Source organism: Rhopilema esculentum, unplaced genomic scaffold (assembly GCF_057945365.1).
Source record: "Rhopilema esculentum isolate cy_ngs unplaced genomic scaffold, ASM5794536v1 HiC_scaffold_34, whole genome shotgun sequence".
NCBI lineage: Eukaryota > Metazoa > Cnidaria > Scyphozoa > Rhizostomeae > Rhizostomatidae > Rhopilema > Rhopilema esculentum.
This window is the reverse complement of record NW_028300845.1, coordinates 886,353-910,582: the sequence shown is the minus strand read 5'-3', so window position 1 is coordinate 910,582 and position 24,230 is coordinate 886,353. Positions and strand designations below refer to the sequence as shown.

The 24,230-nt window shown below is 35.4% G+C and overlaps 1 protein-coding gene across 1 annotated transcript; it reads left to right on the top strand.

The window, feature by feature from the left end:
• The first annotated feature begins 475 nt into the window (after positions 1-475).
• Positions 476-23,981, top strand: LOC148957311 (serine/threonine-protein kinase mig-15-like). The gene is made up of 31 exons (XM_089115564.1): positions 476-736; positions 2,162-2,227; positions 3,617-3,673; positions 4,171-4,215; positions 4,409-4,489; positions 4,974-5,022; positions 5,375-5,436; positions 5,933-6,096; positions 7,057-7,114; positions 7,713-7,767; positions 8,000-8,081; positions 8,370-8,451; positions 8,803-8,890; positions 9,530-9,611; positions 9,912-10,006; positions 10,129-10,199; positions 10,576-10,922; positions 11,272-11,330; positions 11,649-11,722; positions 12,194-12,289; positions 14,610-14,786; positions 15,418-15,481; positions 16,116-16,181; positions 17,396-17,473; positions 18,085-18,152; positions 19,897-19,966; positions 20,119-20,219; positions 20,926-21,019; positions 21,229-21,444; positions 21,628-21,767; positions 22,212-23,981. Exons 1-31 carry the CDS (start codon positions 698-700, stop codon positions 22,290-22,292), a joined length of 2,907 nt encoding a protein of 968 aa, XP_088971690.1. The 5' UTR covers positions 476-697; the 3' UTR covers positions 22,293-23,981.
• Positions 23,982-24,230: the final 249 nt, after the last annotated feature.

Below are 24,230 nucleotides of genomic sequence, written 5' to 3'. Positions count from 1 at the left end.
CATATGAAAGACATAAAGATGCGCTTTAGTATGGGTTTTAAGGCTACTCATTTTATCTCTTTCGTCTCAAAATACGACCGCTGGGTTCACACAAAATTGCTCGTAGCCACAGGCTTTAGAAATTGCACTGAAATGTCATAGGATAAATGTTTTAATAAATTTGCCGTGAATTGATTTACTGTTCGTTATAATCGCTATTTAATTGATGTCTAATGATATGAAATTGAATACAAAGCGTATTTTCTTTCGGCTTCCTGCTGCAGATATGTTTTTTATTTGCAATTTTCTTTGCTACATATGTAATTCTTCGTGTTCTCATTTGTACGTCGGTGTAAATTTTGCATTCGCACACGAATTAAAATTTGCAAAAGAATAAGGAATATGAAAGGACGCTCTCTGATAATGAAGAATTCATTTGGGAGGTCTGGGTCGGCTCTTGACCAAAACAATATGCATATCCGGTGGTTGAGCTGAGAAAGAAAGGAAATGATGGTCTGCCAGAAAAGGTGTGGAGCTGCGACGAATTGTTAATACTGTTCTGGTCATGGAAAATGCTTGAATTTTAGTTCAATGGCTGTTTTCTGAATATTATATAAATCATTTCTTTGTGTTCGTAACACTATTTCTTATTTCGTATTTATGACTGTTGGAGCACTATAGCTGGCAGGAAAAGCTGTGCTTAGGCCCATTGTGAAAAATGTCGAGTTTGGACGACATCGACCTGTCTAATTTGAAGGTAAGACCTAAATCTAATCATAATTACTTTTCTTATATAGAAGTTTTGGAAGTACCTGACTGTGGTTATTATTTGCTTATAGACATGCTGAGCATCAATAGCTATGGAGTTTACACTTGAAAATATCAAGCATGGCAATTGAAATATTATACAGACCTTTCTTGATTAGGATTTGCAATGAGAAATTCAAAACATGTGTTTATTTTCGTAATTGTGTCTGCGTTTATCCGCTGTACTGTAAAGTTTATCGATTCGTCAGACTCTAAATAGACATAAATCAACATGCATAAATTGCCATTAAAATTTTGTTTGCAATGGCTTCCAGCAATTTTCAGGACATCGGTTACCGTTGAAAATTGATAACACGTTATTTTTATTGCCATCAAGGCCTTTCATACCAATCTATGAGGGTTTCAGTAAAACACTATTACAAACACGATACTGATCTCTCATTTTATAGCTAGCCAGAGATTAACAAGCAGTGCCAAACTAAGGACTTTTTATCCTAAATGTTTAGCTAAAATTCATTTTTCTCTAGATTTGAAAATTTAAAGTTTACTATCATGTTTATTGATGTAATAGTTATTTGTCAGTAGCTGAAAGTTTAACAGAATATCTCAAACATGTATACAGATTAACTTGTAGAGGGAGTTTTGTAAGAGAAATACATTCTTTATGATAAAAGGATACACCATTTTGGGTATTTTGGGTTTGGTGGTGCCATTAGCCTATTAGGGACAAAATAGCAGATACTGTCTATATCACAATTCTTTTAATAATTGCTTCCTGCCATGGTAAGGCCTCTCTTCATCTCCACTTCATTAAATGTTTGTATAGATTACAAGTCTGTTTACATCAACAAGAGTTTTCATGCGATATCAATCCTACTGTAGCCTCTATTCACCACCAATTTTTAGGAGTTTGCCCTTCTTGACATTTTCAAATAAATACTCAAAACATTTCATTCACAGCAATAATTAACTACTACATTTATATTTAATACTTGAACCACAAATAACAGTTATTTTTTACAAAAAAGGAAAACTACATATAGTAGGTAGTTCAAAGTTTAGTATGTTTGCTGTCGGACATATGAAAAAAACTCACAAGGAGCTATCTAGGTCATATTTTTAGAGAACAAAGAAAAAATTCCTCTGGCATCGTTAACCAAGAATGGTCTATTAAAATATGTATTATGATTATGTTTTTTTAGACTTTGGTCTTTGAACTTTGAATTAACTTTGGTCTATTGAAAGTTTGTCCATCATGTTCTCTTTAACATAAGCAACATAATTTACACAGTGTGTCACTTAATATTTCTGTCTCATTCACCCGGGCTTTTGAAATGTGAAACAAAATGATTACAGATCAGAAGTAGGTAATCCTCTTGAGCATAAATAAAGGTCCATATTTTTTCTTTTTCAGGAGCCTGCAGGCTATTTTGACCTGGTTGAAGTTGTAGGAAATGGAACTTATGGGCAAGTTTACAAGGTAATGTGTAAGATTTCTTGACATTGATTCCACTGAACCAGTCAAATCAAACTATTGAGCATTCTCACAATGCAACATATAGCCTCAAAAGTTACAGAAGAGAAAGATCTAGTCTTGGGAGTCTGAATGTTTTTATCAGTTGTTTACCAAAATTAAAGCATTGGCAGAGCTAGGTCCTCACTTCATCTACTTTTTAGAATCTTTTTCTAAATTTATAAAGGAAAGCTGGTATTTTAAGACATGCAGTAAGACGTGTGGCTCTTGATGGTTAAACAAAGTCCTTCAGGACCTGAGGGGGGATTAGGGTATCAGGGAATTTAGGGTATTTAGCTAAAAAGACTCCAGGAAAATCCTTGATGACCCTGCAAGAAGATGTAAATTGAATAATAGTGACAACATCAATTGTGACATTTGTTGCTAACTTTTTCCTAAGTGTTCTACTTTTCTCTTGTGAGTGGTACATGTTTTGCGAAGGGGGTCAATAGCCTGTGTCAATATTTTGGCGAGGACGATGGTGAGGGGGAAGGGTGATCATCCACGTGAAAAGAAAGGCCTGGCATCAAGTTATATTTCTTCCCTACAATTAATATAGATTTGGATACTTCTCTTTCAACAGTGAGTCAGATTTTTGTAAAAGACAAATTTTGTCATGCTCTGAGAAGTGTCAGGCCAAAAAAGCTTTCAACCAATGATAACACTGTTTTATGCAATCTGGAAGCTTTTGAGCTCTAGAGAGTGGACCATCTCTGACTGAAAATTTTAATCAAGGAAATATAAAAAGAGTGTGTCAGGATTTTGCTCTTTCTAAAATTGTTGATAGACCAGTGTGTCTCTTAAATACCCCGTAGCTGTAAGTAGGTAGCCACACTCATACACTAACTTTTGATTTATAGCTAACAGCAAACTAACAACATTACTGGTTGCTAGTTTTAATAGTATTTAAGTAAATTGACAAATCTTTACTTGCTGTTTGATGTTTTAAACTCTTCTGCTCTCTCCCATTCCTCAACCTTGTCCCAAATAGAACATTTTAAGTTTTGTACTTTAGTCAGTGGAATCATTCTGTAGCCAAAACAATATTTTCTACAAGTATTAAGAACTTACAGATACACAGGTGATCAGTCAATATGGAGGCATTGTAGGTTAAGCCATTTTGTAGAGCTGGATTATTCAAAGTAAATGTCCAGATTGACAGAGGATTAAATTATGACTTAGATATTTAGATAACTAGATTATGTAAAGCGAAGTTTATTTAAGGTTTAAATTTTATATCAAATTTCAAACAATCCAGTAATCTGACAACTGTAAAAAATTGATGATTCATACCTCTTTAAGATTTCAGAGAGTATGGATATTGTTGATCTTATCAGTTTATATCCCCTGATTTAGGGAAGGCACAAAAGAACTGGACAGTTGGCAGCCATCAAGATTATGAGTGTTACGGAGGTTAGTAGTGATTAATCTGTTTTCTTGTTTTTTTTATCTATTTTCTGAGAAATTGTTAAATTGATAGCTTATACATTAGGATATATTCCAAAGTTGTATCTAAAGTATGTGTTCATTTAAGCTATATCAAAGTAATATACTTTTTGGAGTATTGGGAAATGATTTGCCTCTTCAAATGGTGTCATAAAATTCTGCTTAAGTAGAATATTCAATTCTTTTCTTGGACTTTATCTGACATAATGACCTGAAGTAAAATTTCATATTGTCATTGATGGTCCGATATTTGTATGCAGAAATCTCTTCATTTGAATTGAAAAACAACTATTCCCTTTTGCTTCTATCATAAAATAATAACTAATCGCAAATTTTGGAAATAATTATTGGAAATGATTACAAATTTAGTTAACAATAGCCATGATGGCCATGTTTTACAGTTTTGTAACATAATATAGGGGTGTAGAAGAGCATTTCTGATTTGAGTTTTCTCTCATTCACAGGATGAAGAAGAGGAGATCAAGCTTGAGATAAATGTCTTACGCAAGGTATATTTTTACATTTTTGTGTTATTATTAATAGTGAAACATCTGGGTAATTTTTTTGGCCTATGATTGAAGTGGAGCTGATATATTTAGTGCTTCTCTGTTAGATATTGTTTTTTGTTTAAGCCTATTTGTTATTCACTTGTGATTTTAAGTTACTGGATTTTGAGCAAGATTGCATCTTGTTTCATTGCAGTATTCAAATCATCTAAATATTGCCAGATACTATGGCGCTTTTATCAAGAAAATGATGGAAGGGCAAGACGACCAGTTATGGGTGAGTTCAATCATTAAAACCAGAAGTGACATTTGCAATGTCTATTTTTGAAATCAAGCTAATTGGTATTAATTGCTCCTTGTTTAATTACTGCTATGTCCACCAAGAGAGAGTTTTATAGAGTTTGAGGTCCATTTAAATGCCGTTCGATGGCACAAATTAAAGAGTTTTTGAAGGACAGTTTTAACAAATTGTTATGTCTCCATTGATATTCTATAAAACCAAGAAGCACAATGATAATAATGATAGTACAAAAGCTTAGTGGTGTATGTAATGCTATTGCTCCTTGTTTCATTGTGTAGATTCACAGTTATGAAGGTGACAAATTTATCCTACTGGAGTATGTGCAGATACTTTTGAGTCCAAGGCTTTTGTTAATCAATTCATGCTTTGCTTACCATCTTTGTGAAATTGGTTTCTGTTTTTTGGGTTGTCAAAACAAGTTGGTTTAACAGTGCAATAATCATGTAATAATCTTTAACAGCTTGTAATGGAATTTTGTGGAGCTGGATCAGTAACAGATCTTGTTAAAGGTGAGTAGGTCATGATCTGTTTCCCAGTAATGACAAAATAGATTTAGATAAGTTAGAGTGCCAAAGAAAAATCATTACAAAAAAATGTAAATAAATAATCACATATCTGTCTACCATTTTGTTTTCTGTATTTCCTCCAATAATCACCCAGGTCTTTGGCAGTTTTTGGTTTGCACTTATGATAGCAATGCTTGTAAGGGGGTTTGCTTATCAGAAAAGTCACAAAAATTCCAACTTATACTAGAGTAAGTGACATTCTACATTGGGTGAAACTTTCCAAATGTAGTTTAACCAAGAAACATGTTAATCATCTAGAATCTAATTATTCATTACACATCATGTTTTATTTCAGCAACAAAAACAAAATCAGTTAAAGAAGACTGGATTGCATATATTTGTAGAGAAGTTTTGACGGTTTGTAGCATTTCTTTCTATTGTGTTGCTTACATCTGTATCCTTCTTACTTCTTTTTTGAAATTCCGTGCATTCATTTAGTTTAAAGCAGTTCTTGTGTTCTTGTCTCACCCCATTGCTATAGATTTTTCTTGTAAAAGTTTGGGGGATTTATTTCTACATTTAGAAGAATTTTTCTAATAATCCCCAATACGTTTTTTTATAGCCTCAATTATGAGATCATATTTTGTTACTTTTTGTGCAGCTTTACATTGACAAATTCTTATCTGAATGACAAAAATTTCGATTTTTTCCAAGTGGACCACCTTATTTGCCTTTTCTCTCAATATTGATCGAGTTTTGGGCCTAAGCTAAAGTTTAGTTCGGTCCTTTAGAAACCAATAGAACCAATTTTCAAGGTTTTTAATTTCGTATTTGTGGCTTGAAAACGCTTGTCCAGCTCCTGTTTCAGGGGGTTTTCTATTTGAATCTAACAGCAAGGAATTCTTTTTTACAGGGAGTTCAACATCTGCATCAAAATCACGTCATACACAGAGATATAAAAGGACAGAACATTTTGCTGACTGAGAATGCTGAAGTCAAGCTAGTTGATTTCGGAGTAAGCGCGCAGCTTGATCGAACTGTAGGGAGAAGAAACACTTTTATCGGCACGCCGTATTGGTGAGTTTTCATCTTTTGTAAGCAACTGCATGTTATAACAGTCCCTGCAACTACATTCGTTACTTTTCGATCATGCAAGTACTGCGTAAATCTTTGACTCATAAAATCGTAGGACTGCTACCTTCTCTATTTTTCATTTTTTAAAAGTTGCAAATCAGTTTTTAAAGAATGAAAAACCAATTCCTAAATCATTAATTTCTACATGGTAATTATTGTTATGATTTTTGAACTGATTATAATTTAAAGTATTTTGTCAGGTTCTAGTTTTGTATACTTGGTATATTTGCATAGATTCTGTTTATGTGCGTGCCTAGGAGTATAACTCTACTCTGGTATACCATTTCAATTGGATGTTATTGTCAAATAGTGCAATGGTCTTAGATTAATGTGGTCAGGAGTACCACACCTTTGTATCTATCGTGCATCGTATTCACTATCAAGATTGTTAAGTGCCATTGGATAGTAATTCAAGACAACAGTGTTCCTTACGCCTAAACCTTAAGACAGTAGTCTTTACTGGTGAGAAGAGCCGGCTCTTCGAGATCTCAGGCATAGGGATCAGACAGGCGTATGGGCACATTGGAATAGGAATCAGACATAAAAAGAGACGTATGGGAAAATTGAGTACATTTGTCCTGCACTGCTCGTTGCTCAGTACATCGTGAGAAGTATCATTGGATGCAATGCAGTGTAAAAGAAAATAGCAATCGAGTCACTTTTGTTTATTGTTTGGCTCTGTATGTAAGGTATCATTGTACTTTAACCTCTATCTCAACATCAAGCAACAGGAAATAGTAGTAGTTTGAAGAATAGGGAGCTTTCTTGTGAGTTTTCTTGTTGCCTTTTAAGGGATCGATCAAAATATTTGATGATTGAGAAGTGGAAATATCCGGTATTTTAAGGTTCAACATAAATTATTTATAAACATGATTTCAAATTTACCTAATATTCTTTTGTTAGGATGGCACCAGAAGTCATTGTTTGTGATGAGCAACCAGATGCCACATACGACAACAGGGTTCGTATCTCGTATTTCCTTCTTTCTCGTATTCCCTTCAATTCAAGCAGCCTTAGTATCTCGTATTTCCTTTAAATTTTCTACAAATCGATTCAAAGCAAAACTGGCATTCATCATTGAGCCCATCTTTCTCTACTTTGACAATTCCCTTTATGGCCATGTGGCTTCTTGCCTGCAAAGGGATTGTTATCTTCATAGTTGATTGTCAGTTTTTTCATTTTCCTTGATCCTAGAAAATTTTTTGTTTCCGATTTAATTTTTGTTTAGAAGCGAACCATATTTAGCTTGGCAAGCTGTAGATGTAAACAGAAAACTTTTTATCATTTGTTTGAGTGTTATTTTATGCGTAGAGAATTAGTTTTAAGTCTTGTTCACTAAAATTTATTGGTGGACAGCCTTTTGCAAGAAAATTAGCAAAAATGCACTATACAAGGAGCTATATTTTAGGTAGAAATGTGTTACCTATTTTGCTGCTCAGAAAACATTATCTTTTTTAAAGCCTTATGTTCTACTAGTAGATTTTCTATGATACTAAAGTGTTACTTTAGTTTCCAAAATTGTTGTTTGCTAAAGTGTAATTGATTTTAAACTTTTTTAGTGTGACATGTGGTCAGTTGGAATAACAGCAATAGAAATGGCAGAATCCCAGCCTCGTAAGTTTCCAGCTATTTTTAAGTGAAGTTCCAGTGACTCATACAAGTCTGATACCTATGATATCAAATGGCAGTATTATTTGATAAATGACATTTCCTATGATGACATTTTTTCACAATACATTTTGTCTTTGTATTTTTCTAGCCGCTGAGTAACTGATGATGCTTCCTTTTCTGTGATGTTGACCTATCGCCATTTTCATAAAGGCTCTATATAACTCCTTTTTTCTAGCTCTTTGTGATATGCATCCAATGAGAGCCCTCTTCCTTATTCCGAGAAGTGACCCACCTAAACTAAGATCAAAGAGATCATGGTCAGTATTTTAGTGTCTTCCCGTATATCTTCATGGCCATTGTTTGCTATCATTATCAAAACTCTTTGTTGTTACCGAAAGCCTGCAAAACCGTGACGTACAAATAAACTGCCTTTTTATGTATATAGTTTTTTTAGACAAATTGTTATCTTTGAGTATATTTTCTATCATTTGTTCGCATATATAAATCTCGATCTAAATATTTTATTCAAAATTATTCTTTAACATCGTAGATTATGACAATTTTCAACAAATTTTAACATAGTGATACATTCGTTTTCAATCCAGGTCAAGAAAATTTCGTGATTTTGTCACCGTTTGCCTTATCAAGGATTACCTACAAAGGCCTACAGCGGAACAGCTGCTTCAGGTAGAGTCAGTTTCATTCTCAGGATTTGATCACTCATTTTAACAAGTTTGCCAATCGTTTTTGAAGCTGTAAATACTAATTAGTCGTTTGTAAGACTTGTTGAATTTTTGCAATTTTGCTGGTCGCTTAGCTGGGTTATTGTGTAACCATAGATTTCATTAAAAATCAACAAAAAAGATTGTTGGCTTTTTTTGGCAGTAAAAAGTTCAGGACTTTTTGTATTCCTACTTATCAAGTCAACTCAATTACCGTGAATCGTTATCCTCGCCTCAATGTTTCTTACCTAATAATTCTAGAATATGGGGAAAAGATTTCTTTAGAATGGTTTTTGCAGTTTCCTCTTCTTTTCAGCATGACTTTGTTCGTGGCTTCAAACAACAGGAGAGGAAAATTAGGATTGAGATTAAGGATTTCATTGACAGAACAAGAAGGCGAAGAGGTAAATGCTGTTGGATTTATGAAGAAAAAAATATCGTTAAACTGTTTCAAACTGATAAACCCGAGAACCTATGTTTTTTAAATTATTAAAAGTTCTTTTACTAACAATTTTACTTCATTCTTATTCTTCTTCATTCTGATGAGCAATTGATTTCAGCAACCCTAAACAATGACCTTCTTGTTGTTAGCCGAATATCTTGTTCCTTCTGATAAAGTATTTAAGATGCTATGCTTAAAGGCAATCGACAGATGCAAAAGTGGCGTAAGCCATCTGTCAATCAACGTTAGCCAACGAATAAGCGTTTGAGTGGAATCACACTCACTGATTGGTCAATTCTTGTGTTGGCTTAAGCCACTTTAGTATCTGTCGATTGGTCCAATGAATTTTGTTTAATTTAAGGGTTGTTCCAAGAGATTTAGTTCTTGTATTGATTTTTACAATATCAATTTAAACTACTAATTTTTGTTGAGACTTTTCGGTCTTTTCGGTTTGGTCGGAAGCAGTTTGTTCAACACACGCTCTATGTTGTCTCATGTTTCCTGTTTAGTGTTTACAGTGAATGAATCTAGCTTTTTATCGAGGTAATATTTAAGCTTTTTATGGAAGCTGCGGTCGACTATCAAATGTTGATTTTTTCAGGTGAGCTTGAAGATGAATATGGTCCATATGGAAATGAAGGCGATGACTTGGATTTGGCTGCCATTCTTGTAGACGAAGAGCAGTAAGCTTTTTGACCTTTTTTGTGTAGTATCAAAGTTAGCTCTACCTTCTTAATTTTCGTTTTTATGAAATATAAGTTACAGAATACCCTGATTTCGCATTTGAATTCGATAAATCAGAGAAAATTTCGATTTTAAATTGTAACTGATTCCTCTTTTCTTCTAATATTGTAGTCCAACTTGTCATTGCAAGCAACTTTTTTGTTGTTTATTACATATTTTAGTAATGTTAGGTTAATAGTTTCTTGAATTCGTTTCGCAAGTTTACCTATATGAATAAAGTTATGATTATTATTTTTTAGGGGTGACACCTTGATTGAGGGTGCTCCTGGGGCAACGTTACGGCGAAATCTGACAATGATGCAAGGTGGAGAGCCAGCCTCGCCTTCTCCTCGTGGTACGTTCCCGCAATTTTCAGACTAGATTTTCTCTTACTTTTTCATTTTCTGGAAGCTTGCTATTTCAATATGGTACATTCTCTCTCCTTTTTGTTACTTTAATTATTTTTCTTTTTTTCAGATAAAGATTTTGATGCACCACCATTTGCTGCAAAGAACGAAGAAAGTGATCAAACTATCAAAAGAAACAAGGTCTGTTCAGTTCCAAGCTGCATTCATGATGAGGACATTACTCGATCCTTTTGACCCCTTCACCTTAAATCAGAAGTATAGATTGCTATATATTATTGCTGGAGTAACGGGCTGCGTCGAGGATAGTGTATCTATGTGTGATTTATTGTTCTTTTCAATGTTAGCTTCGAGGTTACTTGAACAGAAGTTATCAACCTTCTTCTGTGATTTCTTAACACCATTCATCTTTATTTTATACAGAAATGTCCATTATTGCAGTATTCCAAACTTTTTATTGGGAGAATTCAAGTGTAGCTCTTTTGGGTATAAGAAGAACCTTTTCTTTCTTTTCTGTGAGATTTGTACGTGATGTTTCTTCTTCTTTTCATCCTAATAGATGGAAGAATCAAAATCATCGCAACTACGCGTTCCAGAAGCGCGGCCGGCGCCATCGCCAGTACAGCAGCAAGCTCCAAGAGCACAGGCCTCTAGACAACCACCGCCACAGAGTGACAGTAGGCAGAGTGACAGTAGGCAGAGTGACAGTAGGCAGAGTCACCGGTCTCATCAAAGAGAACAAACTCCGAGACAGGAGGCAACGCCAAAGTACCAGCCTCCGCAGGAACGTCAACCAGTCAGGGCGCAGCCTGCTCCACAGCCTGCTCCACAGCCTCAGAGGGTGGTACAGCAAGAGGCACAAGACGATGGGACACTGCGTCGAGACGTGCTGCAGCCACCGGATTAGTAAGAGCCTTGTTTCGTCAGTTCTTAGTAGGTTGTCCTTAGGAAGTACTCTGACAGTAAGGGGCTTAAACACTCTGATGCCATTGATGAGCAACTGTAATGTGAGTTCTAGAAGGAGCACAAGTGGGTTGTACAAATGTGCAAATAGTATGTTTTTAAGGCAGCTCGTGTACAATGTTTGGTAATATTGTAAAGATCAACGATAGAGTTATGCATAGATGTACAAGAATGAAGGATCGAATTGTACTTTTCCTTACAATTTGCACTGTAATTTATGTCTTTATCCCGTGTAATTTTTGTCTTTTACAATTTCATGTGTGTAAGCTAGATATTCTTTTTCGATTTGCAGTGTTGCGCCTCCATACGAACATTTCGATACTTTGAACAGGCTTGTGAGCGAAATGGAAGGTTGGTTACTGATATCAAATTGTCCTTCATATTGCCGGTTTTAACCTTCGAGTTAAAAGTTAATATATCCCTTCATCTTATTACGTCATTAAGAATTTTATAACAGTTAGTCATGTTTTCCAACTTGTTCTGATTTTAGTTTACTTATTTGGAAGACACTGTTTAGAGGGGCTATTTTTTATGTTCCCTACTTAAATTGAGGTTTAAGAACAAATATACATTGTTATTTGTGTTTGATGACTTGCAAAATCCTATCTTATCTAATTCATCAAGGGAAAGTTGCTGAGATTTTAGAAACATCTTATTTACTTTTCCTAGCTATAAACATGGCTGAGGATAACACGATAAAACAGCAATCGAAACGTCGACAAAAAGACACTGAAGATTCACAGGTAGATTTGCCACTTCTGTTTGTGTAATATAACCGCCCTTCCAATAGCTGAATCAGACCGGACACTGTTCATTATGATGAAGCTTCTCACGTGGTTTTTGAAGTTATTCTTAGACACTGTGGAACATGGTCAGAAAATAACAATAATATTGAATATTTAACATGAAATTTAAACTGGTCTTAATTTGCCTCATTTGTATCCTTGATGTATAAATTCTATGCAACTTTTAGGAATATTTAATGCTTTCTTTTTTATTTTTATGAATATTTATTTTTTTATTTTTGCATCTAATTCATGTCTCATTACACATTTTGCATTCTTTGATATTGTGTTTTTGAAAATAAAATTGTATAAAAAGGAACAAATATATCAAAATTATTTGCAATAAACTCTTGCTTTTGGTGGTTATCAAACCTGAAAGTTCAGGGACCAGATCTTGTTGTTGCCAACTGACTTTATCTTGGTTTCTAGTCCATCACATCTGATAGCAGCCTTGAGGGTTTGATGGCTAGGCCTTTGACGAGCAATTTGCCCGATGTTCTGCCAATGCAACAGCATCATCTTCAGGTACATTATTTATCATTTTTAGTCAGCAGTTTGGTAGCTTATTCTCGCTTATGTAATTGTCAGAAAAATGTCTTTAGTCTCCTCTGATTTAAGGATGTTTGTTTATTTTATTTTTTAGAATTGTCAATGTTATTACTTTTGACTTTTTTCAATATGTTTAACACAACAAGACTTCGTATTACCAGATCAAAACAGCACAACTTGTAAAATTCCTTAAGGAAATTGATAAAGAGAGCTTTTAAATTGGTTATCAACCACTTGCTTATTTCTATGTTTATTTTTTTTTAAAAACCGAAACTCGCTGATGTTCGTATCTTCTTGAATGCCAAACCTTGGCTGCTTGCAAAATGATTTGGAATTCTTTGCAATTCAGATTTTTATTGCTTTGTGTTATGAATACCAACACGTCTGTTCTTCAAGCTAAACACTTTTATTGACAATCCAGTCGCCCTTTTTGGCCATCATTGATAGATAATGCTCCAAACCCTATTACCACAGTGTCTTTCGTCACAGATCAAATCACCTTTCGCCCCAGGATTGACTCCTTTCCAGTCTCCTTGTTTATTCCATCAATATAAACCCACACATAAGAGACCTTGTGGTGCTTTGTTTATGCAACTGTTTAACGTCGCTTCGCTTGATCACCCGGCAGTTCTGCCGACATACATGTGGTTGTTGTTCTATCACATTTAACTATGAAACTTTTGGTTCTAAATGACGTCAAAAGAGACATCATGTAGATAATGAAAAAGGTTTGTAGAAGAACCTTTCGACGTTTCCTGACAGAAAATTGGGTATAAATAAGTATGATGTTTAACATAAATTGCCTTTAGAACTTTCTATGCTTGGTATATGATTCGTTTGACTCTCTCCAGAAAGAATTCTAGAGCACCCTATTCAGTTTTGAATAAACGTGTTTTGCTTTTGCCAGCTTTCCTATGTATGTCTATAGACACGTATAATCTCACATTCAGCTATATTTTCCAGAACCAGACCGAGATTGGGGTATTTTCTTGTACTGGACGAGTTTCTATGAGCCAAAATAATCTTTTGGCTTATTTTCCTGTTGTCAGACACCTAATTCCACTCAGCCATCCGATTTCTTTTAGACTGATGAGGTGTCTGGGGTCTATTTGACTGATGATGAGGTGTATTGACCTGCACATTTGTCATAAATCTGTCTTTATCCCTCTTTTGTCAAGCGTTAAGAGATGACATGCTTGATATATCATGTTAGTCCTTTGGTCCTTTTGTAAACTTGTATCAAGAATTTGCATTAAAATACAAATAGTGGGGTTTCTTTCTTCATTGCACCGAATTAGAAGAATTATTTTCACTTTTGGACTATGAGTACGTATTGAAAATAGATCAGAATATAGAATGACACTGGCCGTTAAGCAGCGGACTGGATTCACAGATGAGCTTTCCGTTTTCTGTCAAATGCGTAAATGGTGAATGGCCAAACTTGAATTTTCACAAGGTAATCTGAATTGGTTGGTAACGGAACAGCTTTGGAGACAGCGCAGTCCCTGGTGTTTGCTAGCCTTTGTCTAAATGAGAAAGACAACATGAGACATGTTCACCGATTGTTCTGGGATTTAAATCATCTATATGCTGCCTACGCACATATTATTGAGACAAACAGGAAACATTTCTCTCAAGTGATGTGATGATAACACTATGAAACGTTAAACCTGAAATTTTTCGTAGCTAGCTACGTAGTGCCAAGCGTCCTTCGTATATCTTGTTTTGTTTTGAAAGTGTTTCAGGCGTCTGCTTCACTTATTCTACTTTTTGTAGGTTTTTTAACATGACCCATTGCTATTAGCTTGTAATCCTTTCAATTTTGTAAAAGAAAATTTCCAATACGCGATGTTGCTATTCCTGAAACTGTCGTAGACATTGGATCGAATTTTGTTTTTAGTTTAGGTTTTGTAGGATAGCATTTTCCTGAGAGCTCGCGCCATCATATTACCGTCAAACTTGATAGTTGCTTCAAGCAGCACTGTTTCCCCCTGAATTTCACTTTTTCATGATTCAATACGATGACTAGCCTATACTACTACTTATCATTTTTTAAAGAATTTTCTACCTTTGAACTGTAAAGGAGCACTTCTCATTGCAATAATACCTTGATTTTCAGCATCCAGATACCTGTTTGGTCTCAGCAACTTGCATTTGTATGCATTTAAGCCTCATTATTACGTATCATTATACTTAAACCACAAGGTATATCGACAAAAAACCGTATTTGCGTTTAATCATATTGTTTAGAAAAGCACAGGATTTCGTTCAACCCTTGAGTTTTGATTCTTTGCAGGCTCGAGGTGTGAGTGCATCGGTTGGAAACCTCTCCACCGATTCATCATCATCTACCCAATCAGATGACAGAAAAAAGGTTGCCAAGCAAGCATCAAGAAGGGCTACTACTCCAGAACCCAACATTTCTGTCAATGTTTCGCCTGAAAGAGCTTCGGTGGCAATCGACGATTCAGCGGTATATAGCTTTTATATTTGGTTTATTTCATTCCAAAGCTCCTCAAACTTCTGATGGTTGCATAATGCACAAACTCACTTGGTTACAACTTAACAATATCTTTTCTGCATACCCTGTTACCATACCCACCCCCCTTGTGAAACTATGCGATTAAACGGTTAATAAGAGCATGTTTTTTGTTGACTTTGACATCTTGAATACCACACAGGCTATTTGCTACTTGGATGGAGACTGTAGTATCCCCACACCACCCTACAGCAACTCTCATAAGGATTGCCAATCAATAAATGCCACCATCCTTTATTGATTCAGTGATTGTAGTACCCTTGACTGCTACGTGACACACAGAAGGCGAGAAAATCTGGTCTCTATGTCAATTAAGTGCCCCCGAAGCAAAAGTTTCGTTTAGCTATGAGCCTTATGCAGTTTATGTGGTTCTTTCTTCCTATTTGTTTTGTTTGTAATTTTGTGACCATTGAGCTAGACATAATTAAGTATGTAAAGATACGCTAATCAAATTTGATATAAGGATCCGGTTTTTTATTTCTGACCTGGTCGTTAAATTGCAATAAATTATATATTTAACTTACGTTGAGAGTCCTTACTAAAATATTCATATTTTCAATTTTAGATGCCACAAATAAAAAAGTACAAGTACAAATTCAGATCTGACATTTTATCAGCCGCTTTATGGGGTGAGTATGTAACCAGATCTGGATTATTAGCGATGGATAATCAAATTCGGAAAAAACACCCTTGATAAACTGAAAAATGTTGTCTTTTGGCCAAGTTCTACCAAAACAAATAATCAGTTTACTTTGAATTGTTGCACACATTGCTAACTTAATACTGTGGTATGGTTTAGTATTTATCCCTGTTTTGTCGTTTTTTCATTGTTAGACAGACCTCTGCAGCACAATGTTTTAACAGCAATAATGTAATACAAAATGAATGGCACAACACCAGTGGAAACCTTTTAAAAAAAATAGTCTGGCACTGGAACTCTTACCAATGTTAGACGTTTTACGTCTGTTAATTCCTCGAACATTTAATGAAACTTAAGAGGAATTTCAACCCTAAGCAGAAGATCAAATTTGTATCAATGCAACAAAATAATCATGTTAAACTATTTAGACAAGATTCCCGTCCCAGGTCATCATTTTCAGAGCATTTTTGTCTCGCAGTAAATATCTTCAGTAGGTATATCAGTTTTTGTATCCTTTAATTGTTTTGTTTTATTTTGTGGATTCTTAACACTTTTGCAACTAAATGATCAACGTCATACGGCCCTTCCTATTTGATGACGTCATCTGCTATCTATTCATGCAGGAGTTAACCTACTGATTGGAACGGATAATGGGCTTTACCTTCTCGACCGTAGCGGCAACGACAAAGGTATTTTGATTAGTTACGGTTTTTTCTAAATACGACCTCAACGGTATGTGAACGACAAGGTACCTTAGATTGATTCATCATTTTAACCATCCAGTCACTGTCTTGAAACATTATGCCTGTTTTCAATGTCGAATTCCGCCATTTCCTTCCCTACTTGAAACAATGTCTGGTTGCTATAAAATGACGAAGTATATTATGAAGTAGGTTTTATCGTTTGACGTGTATGTCAGCTATCAAAATTGTTCATGGGGATTGGGGAACAGAAATAATAGCATATGCGAATAGCAATAGAATACACTCATTTTTTATAAGAAACTGGCTATAAGAAACGAGTACTGGACAGTCACAAAAAATTAAGAAACTTCAGTACTCGAAGCAAAAAAATTAAGAAACTCTTAAATCGTGGCAAAACCGAGAACAACGAAATTTTGTAAAATCCAAGAACATGATTGCCCAGATGGCCTAGAAATTAAGACACAAGGGATAAAAATATACTTCCCACGTCTAAATACAGCATCAGAACGGAAGCGAATCTCTTGACGTGAAAAAAGGTCACGAACATTTCATACCATCATTCATAACATCATAATTAAGAAACTCTTAAGAAACAGTGAGTATTGAAATTTCCAGAACATTAAGAAACTAGAGTACTCAATATCGACCTTTGTTTCTTATAAAAAAATGAGTGTACGATGAAAACTATAAACGAAACTCAAGAGGTCGGATATTCTAGGTATTTCAGCTGAATGCTGGGCTGCAAGGCGTAATTGAAGTAGCCAAAGATTATTTATTTGACTTGCATTTCCTTTGCTTCACTTCCTTTTGTATGCTTGGTATCCAGCATATTCAATATATTTATTCGAAAGATATCATGAGATTACACGTCGGTACCAACATGAAGTTGTTATGAATAAGAAACATATTACATTATTCTAATCGCGAAAATCTTCGTTGCATATGGTTTGAGACAGTCAATCAACTCCATGATATGGCCCCACTGTAGTTTTAGCTATCGGCTACTCGGGGTATCGTTCCCCCTATTGTTGTATAATAGTTTTTGTAAGTAATGTAGCCTTTAGCATGTATTGTAATCTTTTAGTGGAGTGTGTCAAAAAATACATAGCACCAATGACAACGAAGTTCATAAGCCATTATTTATATGACTTGCATTTTCATACATATGATACACATTGATGTTCACTTTCTCATTTCAGTTTTTCCTCTGATTTCAAGACGACGTTTTCATCAAATAGATGTTATCGAGAACTTAAACGTTCTAGTCACGATTAGCGGTGAGAATATTTCTTCAACAACTTTAACGTTTTATCTGATACGCACTTTTCGTGACGCTAAATTGTTCTTGCTGTAGTTTATTAGCACACACCCAAGGGTTTTGGGGGAAGGGGGCAAATGACCACGTCACCAGAATGGGGCCTTGAGTAAGTTGTAAATTTATACGCCTTTTGGTAGGTTGCTAATCATTTCTTTTTGTTAGTCTATCTGCATTATCTAAAATTGTGTTATAGTCTATACTGTATTTTAATCTACCTATTAAGTCATATCAGTCGAGTTTTTACTGTGTCTACGAAATCTAATACTTTTTGATAATGCTTCTTATTCAAATTGCCAAAATGAAATTTTACTTTTCGATGGCAAATTGGATGAGACCTGGTAAGAGTCTAGCCCAAAAATACCTTATAGACTCGTGTCTTCAGTTGAAGGTGGCTAACTAAAAACTTAGATGAAAGTTTCGTAATGAACAGTTCTTTAAAAACATTATTGTTTCAGGAATATCCATTTCACAACAAGTCCCATTTCTGTGAAATGATATCACTGAACAATATGCTTTTCTATGACGTGTGTTCTCTTACTAATATCTTTATCGCATTATTAACATTTTTAGGCAAGCACAACAAGCTGAGAGTTTATTACCTTTCTTATCTAAAGAACAAAATTGTGAAAGGAGAAGAGGTACAATATTTTCCTTATTTGTTGACTTCTTTTGTTCTCATTCCGGTAGAAGGGCTTTTAAACCCAACGTCTTGTATGCATGGCTTTGTGCCAAATACCATAGCCTACTTCATCTAGTTTCAATCCTAAACAAATAAAATTGTAAGAAATGCGTTTACCAAAATGGTTCGTCTTCTCTCATGGACTCCATAACATGTGTGGGGCTAGCAGGTGCTGATTGGTCAAAAGCAAAGAACCAATCAAACGCATCATTCTTCCACTAACGTTGCTTTCGATCCGCAGCTGGGTAGAAAATGTCTAGATGCAATTGCCATTACATTTTCATCGTAGATGCTATAGTACAAGTGGCATGTTTTTTTACAAGAGGCGTGTTTTTTTACAAGTGCCAGTTTTCTTTAAACCAGTATTTACATAGTCTCAACAAGCATTATTTACATATCAACCTAACAAAGATTGTCAGAAATGAAATTTTCAATGCAAGGAAGGCGCCACATTATTCTCATTCTTTAAGCCCACCTATTTGTCACCTGGAGTCTTTCAGCAATTTTTAAAATATTTCAAGTCATCGTTTGTACATCAGTGCATCATATCAACAGGCTAGGTTTTATAGTTTTCGTTGTTCTGCCTACCTTATAATATATAAATAAACCCTTTTTTCATTGACAATATCGAATCAACGGCTTTCGCCTGGGTGCAGACCAAATATTCAATACAAATGGTATATTCGTTGTCTGGCGTGCTTTTTCAACTTTCACTTATGTCACATGTCGAGGAGCTGGGGTGAGAGGTTTCGCGCCATTTTCCGCTCCAAGTCATTGTTCCAAAGCCCTCGACTCTCAATTACTTTGGGGTAGACACTTTACAGTCAATGCGTCTGGTATCTGGTTACTTAACGACTTGAGTTAAAAAAATACCATCCACATCTATACGTTTAGGTTTGAAACGAATGCTTCTTACATGTTTACCTCTTCCATCCACCTTTTAACGGCGTTTAAGGTCATTACACAAAGATACTTTTGAAAACGCTTTCCGAAGTGGATGGTATGAATTTTATGCTTGTAGATGGTCGTAAACGGATACTTTTGTAAACTGTGACACAGTCTCTTGCCAATTTGTATAAAGAGGCTAAAATGACAGTAAGCGTCAAGGTAAAAATATAACCTCATAAGTTTACTCGGTTCAGGACAGTCTTTTGTTATTTTTCTTTTGCTTGGCTTTATTTCTGCATAAATTTCATACATCATAACCAAAATTGCTATAATTAGGTTGCACGCGGAGTATCTGAAAAGAAGATTCAATCTTCTTCAGCTATATTTATTTCTCTATGCAAGAAAGCCATTAACACGACTGCAAAATAAATAAAGACCTTTGTGTGCAAATATCGACATAAATTCAGCTTGCATAGAGAAATACTAATCCTCAGACATATCGACATTAAAAAATAATCTATCAATTCAGTTGAATACATAAACCGAAAGGGTAAAGGTTGTAAGAATGTGGCCTAATTAGTGGCATAAGAGGTAGTTCCTGCATGGGCATCAGGTTCAAGATCATGTGATGTCATTTTCTCGCTTTAAGTCCTTTGGGCGTTAGCGTGTGGACAGGCAAAAACGCTCTGTTAGCGACCAAGTGGATTGTCGTAAACGATCGTAAACGTACAGATGTTGCCTCTTGAAGATAAGATGTAGCTTGGTAGCTTGGTAAGCAACTGTTCATCGCGAAGTTCATGTGAATTTTTTTTCAGTCGGAGAAACAGCGTCAACGACAGTACACAACAGTTGGTGATTTGCAAGGATGCACCCACTATAAACTCGGTAATTCACAAACTTAGTATTCTTTTGGCATAGCTTCTTGATTATTCCATCGATCAACTATAGTAGCTTTCCTCCTTAACTTACCCCCTCAAGGTGATAGACAGCTAATGTAAGGATTGGATCTATATGATATTTTTCTTTTTGCGTTTCAGTGAATTTTCACAGAATCAAGTTTCTTGCAATTGCCGTCGATTTTGCCATCGAGGTTTACGCATGGGCCCCAAAACCGTACCACAAGTTCATGGCATTTAAGGTAAGTTTCAATTCCATTGAATCTGTTTCCGCATAAATACCGTTGTTGCAAAGTGATCGTTTCACCATTGGAGCTTGACGGCAACGCTTTTTAGGTGTTTGTAATCTTATTAACTTTCTTTGTCTGTTTTAGCTATGCTACTTGGATGCATTTCAAACATCTCCTACAATATTTTTTGTCTTGCCAGGGCACGTTGCCTCCCATATCTTCGTAGGCTTCCATTTTTGGTTCAACTGTTGCTAACACAGAATGTAGTGAAAACAATGTCATAGCTCTTGTTATTCTGGAGTACCATAGCTCCTGTTATTTCAAGTTCCTGTCATTTTACATTGGATTTAAGTTGTATCTAAGGACATTACCACGGATTTCATTAAAAGTCCGCCGCTTACTCACCAAACATTTGCCGCCTACTTTTACCCTCACTTTAGTAGGACTACACAATGTGTGCCTTCTATTTCAAAAATCAATGAAAGCCCTTCATTATTGTTTGAAGTGTCTGGTAACAAAGAAGAGTTTTTTTATGTCTAATTGACTATTTCTAGCTATGGATTAAACCAGTTTTATATTCTATGATTTCCTTTCGAAAAAACGAGTCTCTAAACTTTTTACAAGCTAAGCCAGGCTAAAGATGGCCTTGTGCAGTGTCATGTGCACTAAATCAAGTAATATTTGATGATATTTAATCTGAGTATTTACTTCTCTTTAGTCCTTCAGAACGCTGATACATCGTCCTCTTCTGGTTAATATGGCAATAGAGACAGATAATAGCAAGCTTCGAGTTGTATACGCTTCCGAAATAGGTGTGAATGCTTGAATCATTTGATTACCAAACGATCATTTCTTTGTAGTAATTTGCTATTTAGTTACTGAATAAAAGTCTGGACATTTTCGAAACATTGCAAAAATTCTAGGAAATCTAACGGATTTCTCGGAAAATAGCATTTTTTTATTCAATTTGGGTACCAAAAGTAATTTTTGTGCCATGTAATATTCTAATTGCTTGTTTCAGGTTTCCATGGTGTCGATCTAGATTCAGCCTCGGTTTACGACATTCATGTTCCATTACGAGGCGAACCGATTCGGGCACATTCCATTATACCACTCCCTGGAAGCAACGGGCGTACAATTTTGTTGTGCTACGAAGACGAGGGGGCCTATTTCAGTACTGCTGGGAAGAAGGTTAAAGATGCAACCATAAGATGGGGAGAACCGCCTCACTCTGTTGGTAAGACAATTAGACACTTAAATCTTTATCATTTATTTAGCACAAGCTTTTCCTTGCGTCTTTTTGGTACGGTTTGGAACTACAGCTAAATGAATGTTCTTCAGTCTATTTTGGCAACCCTAAACAATAATCGTTACCTTGGATTTCTATTTTTTATCATCATGATTTGTTTTTTCTTTTTAGCTCAAGTTGGTTCCAATCAGATCATGGGCTGGGGCGAAAAGGCTATAGAGGTTCGTAATCTGCAGACTGGAACGCTCGACAGTGTTTTTATGCAGAAAAGAAGGCAGATGTTCCGGTTTTTATGTGAAAGGAATGAAAAGGTAGGAAATAATTGGCATGCTTATTTCCGAAATTCCTTTTGCTAGCCATTATATAGCACACTTGTTTACTTAATGTTGTGTCAATGTTTGACTTGGAATAGAATGAATTCAGAACTCAAGTGACTGAGGCCATCCTCTGTAAATATTTGTATTATTATTATTATTATTATTAATAACAGCTTTGCAGATAAGGCAGTGCTCGCCCGTGTTATTTTTTAGCAATAGTAAATACAAGAAGAATACAAAATTGTAAATGGTTTCTTGACTACATATCCCAATGTTTTAAGAAATGAACTTAAATCTGATGATGTTACTAATCAATTCATTAGCGCCTGGTTGGGGGTGGGCGGAGCAGTAAAAACCATCACCAACATAACCCTCTAGTTCATCGGGTCTTTTTTCTTTTGATATGTCATCTGCTGACGTTCAGATATTTTCTTACAGGTGTTTTTTGCATCGACATCTGGTACTGGCTCTCAAGTGTTCTTCATGACTTTGAGTTCTGAATTCAAGAATTTCGTATAAAGTGACAGACAGGTTAACACGACTGACGAGAGAAGAATAGGTAAGGTTTCCATTGGTTGCATTGAAACGGAGGTGACTGCGATGGAGAGTGGTTGTTGGACGAATGTATGACAAATAAAGATGATCACACAAGATAGAGTTTTACGTAAGCTAGAGACAGAGTTGCAGTGAAATACCTTTATGCTTTTCGAATGCAAGTTATGTTGTGTCTGTCTAGTTCTTTTCACCCTCGATTGAGGTTTCATTACGTAACTACTCAATTGGTCTTTCTGATATAAAGACATTCATTTCTGGCACCTCGATCTGCTTTATGTAGCTAATGAACTTCTCTCTAACAATTCTCAAGAAGAGGAGCTTTGTGCCGTTTAGTCCATTGTTTTAATGAAATGGGTCATTTAGTCCATTGTTTTAATGAGAGACAAACGTAAAGCTCTCTCACCTCTCAAGTGGACCAATACAGACAGGCAAAACCTAGTATCTCGCATTTTGTGATTATTTGCTTTTGTAAATAGAGTAGGTTTACTTTATACTTTGTGTAGTAAGAATCCCTTTAAATATTTAGTAAACAAATCTTAGTTTTATCTGTAAGTTTGCATTGCATACTGTGCTTAATAACTTATAGCATTGTTTTAATCCGATAAACGGGATGGTCGGTGACAAGTGCCTAAGTCATTTCATTAATTATCTTAACGTAAGTTTTAAGTTTAGTCTGACTTGTGTTTATAGCATTTAGTTTTGGTTCCATAGTAATTGTATTGCCCCTAGTAATCTTAGTTTATCCCTTGTAGGTTCCTTGGTCTAGTACTTTAAGTCCAAAAGATCCACAGATATGTATCTAAAGAATCACGCATTCATTTCCAAGCGATATTTCAAAACAATTGCATGACTTCTTCTTTTTATCTAAAAACTTTGCAAAAGTTGCAAATACCGGTTAAAAAGTTTTTGTAAGTGTGAACTAAGTGTGATATAAAAAGGCCTTCGCATTTTCAGTTAACCCGAAGTCTGTGAAGAGATTTTGAGGATAAAATATAATTTATTCATCCTGTTTACAGCATACAACGGTTGAGCTATATCCTGAAAATATCGACACACACTCCATGGTACATCCATCTTCCTTCTGTAAATTATAATCTTAATAATTTGGTCTTTGATAAATTCTTTATGTTTTCTGCGTCGTTATAATCGCTGTTTTGTTAATGTGGTTTCATGAAGATTGAAGACAAGTCAAAGAAATGATGTCATCTTTGCAGACTTTCTCTTCCTGTCACTTTTTTGCATACCGTATTTCCTATAATGAACGTCGCACTTTCAGCCAATCATTTGTAATTTACGCCGCCCTCTGACAAACGCCACTTGCTTTTAAACGCCGCATCTTGAATAGCAGCGTTTATTTCAAAACAGACCAAACAAGAAATAACGAACAGTTAAGGAAGCTATGAAAGTTTTTGTCATAAGACGAGGACTCTGACGGAGACGACAGTGAGATTGACATTCCTTGACACTTTTATATCGCGAACACGCCATTTTGCGAACATTTTTCACAAAATCGTTTTTACATTGTTTTAAGTTTGTTTTTATCTTTTTTGTTGCACTTTTCTTGTTATTTTTCATTTGACACACTTTTCATTTTGTATTAAAAGCCGCCCTCTGATAAACGCAGCATCCAAAAGTAAGAAATGCCACGGCGTTCTTTACTTTCAATTCCGTTTTAGTCAGGGCTGTTAGCCTCAGATTTTGAGAGAGTTATGCAAAATCGCATACCAGCATGAAACTTCGTCCACAAGGGTAGTTTTGGGCGCTGAACAAGATCAGATGCAGACCCCAGCTGAGAAATGCCCCAAAATGCTATTTTTAGACTGTTGTACTTGGTCCCAGGCCCCAAAAGCGTTAATTGTAAAAATACTGCCGCTAGTTGTGATAACAACATGAAAGTTAGAA

Coding starts and splice junctions, on each gene's coding strand:
- LOC148957311 (XM_089115564.1), top strand. CDS start 698: ATGTCGAGTTTGGACGACATCGACCTGTCTAATTTGAAG. Junction 11,723..12,193: donor AAGACACTGAAGATTCACAG/GTAGATTTGCCA, acceptor CTTGGTTTCTAG/TCCATCACATCTGATAGCAG. Junction 16,182..17,395: donor CCGTAGCGGCAACGACAAAG/GTATTTTGATTA, acceptor TTCTCATTTCAG/TTTTTCCTCTGATTTCAAGA.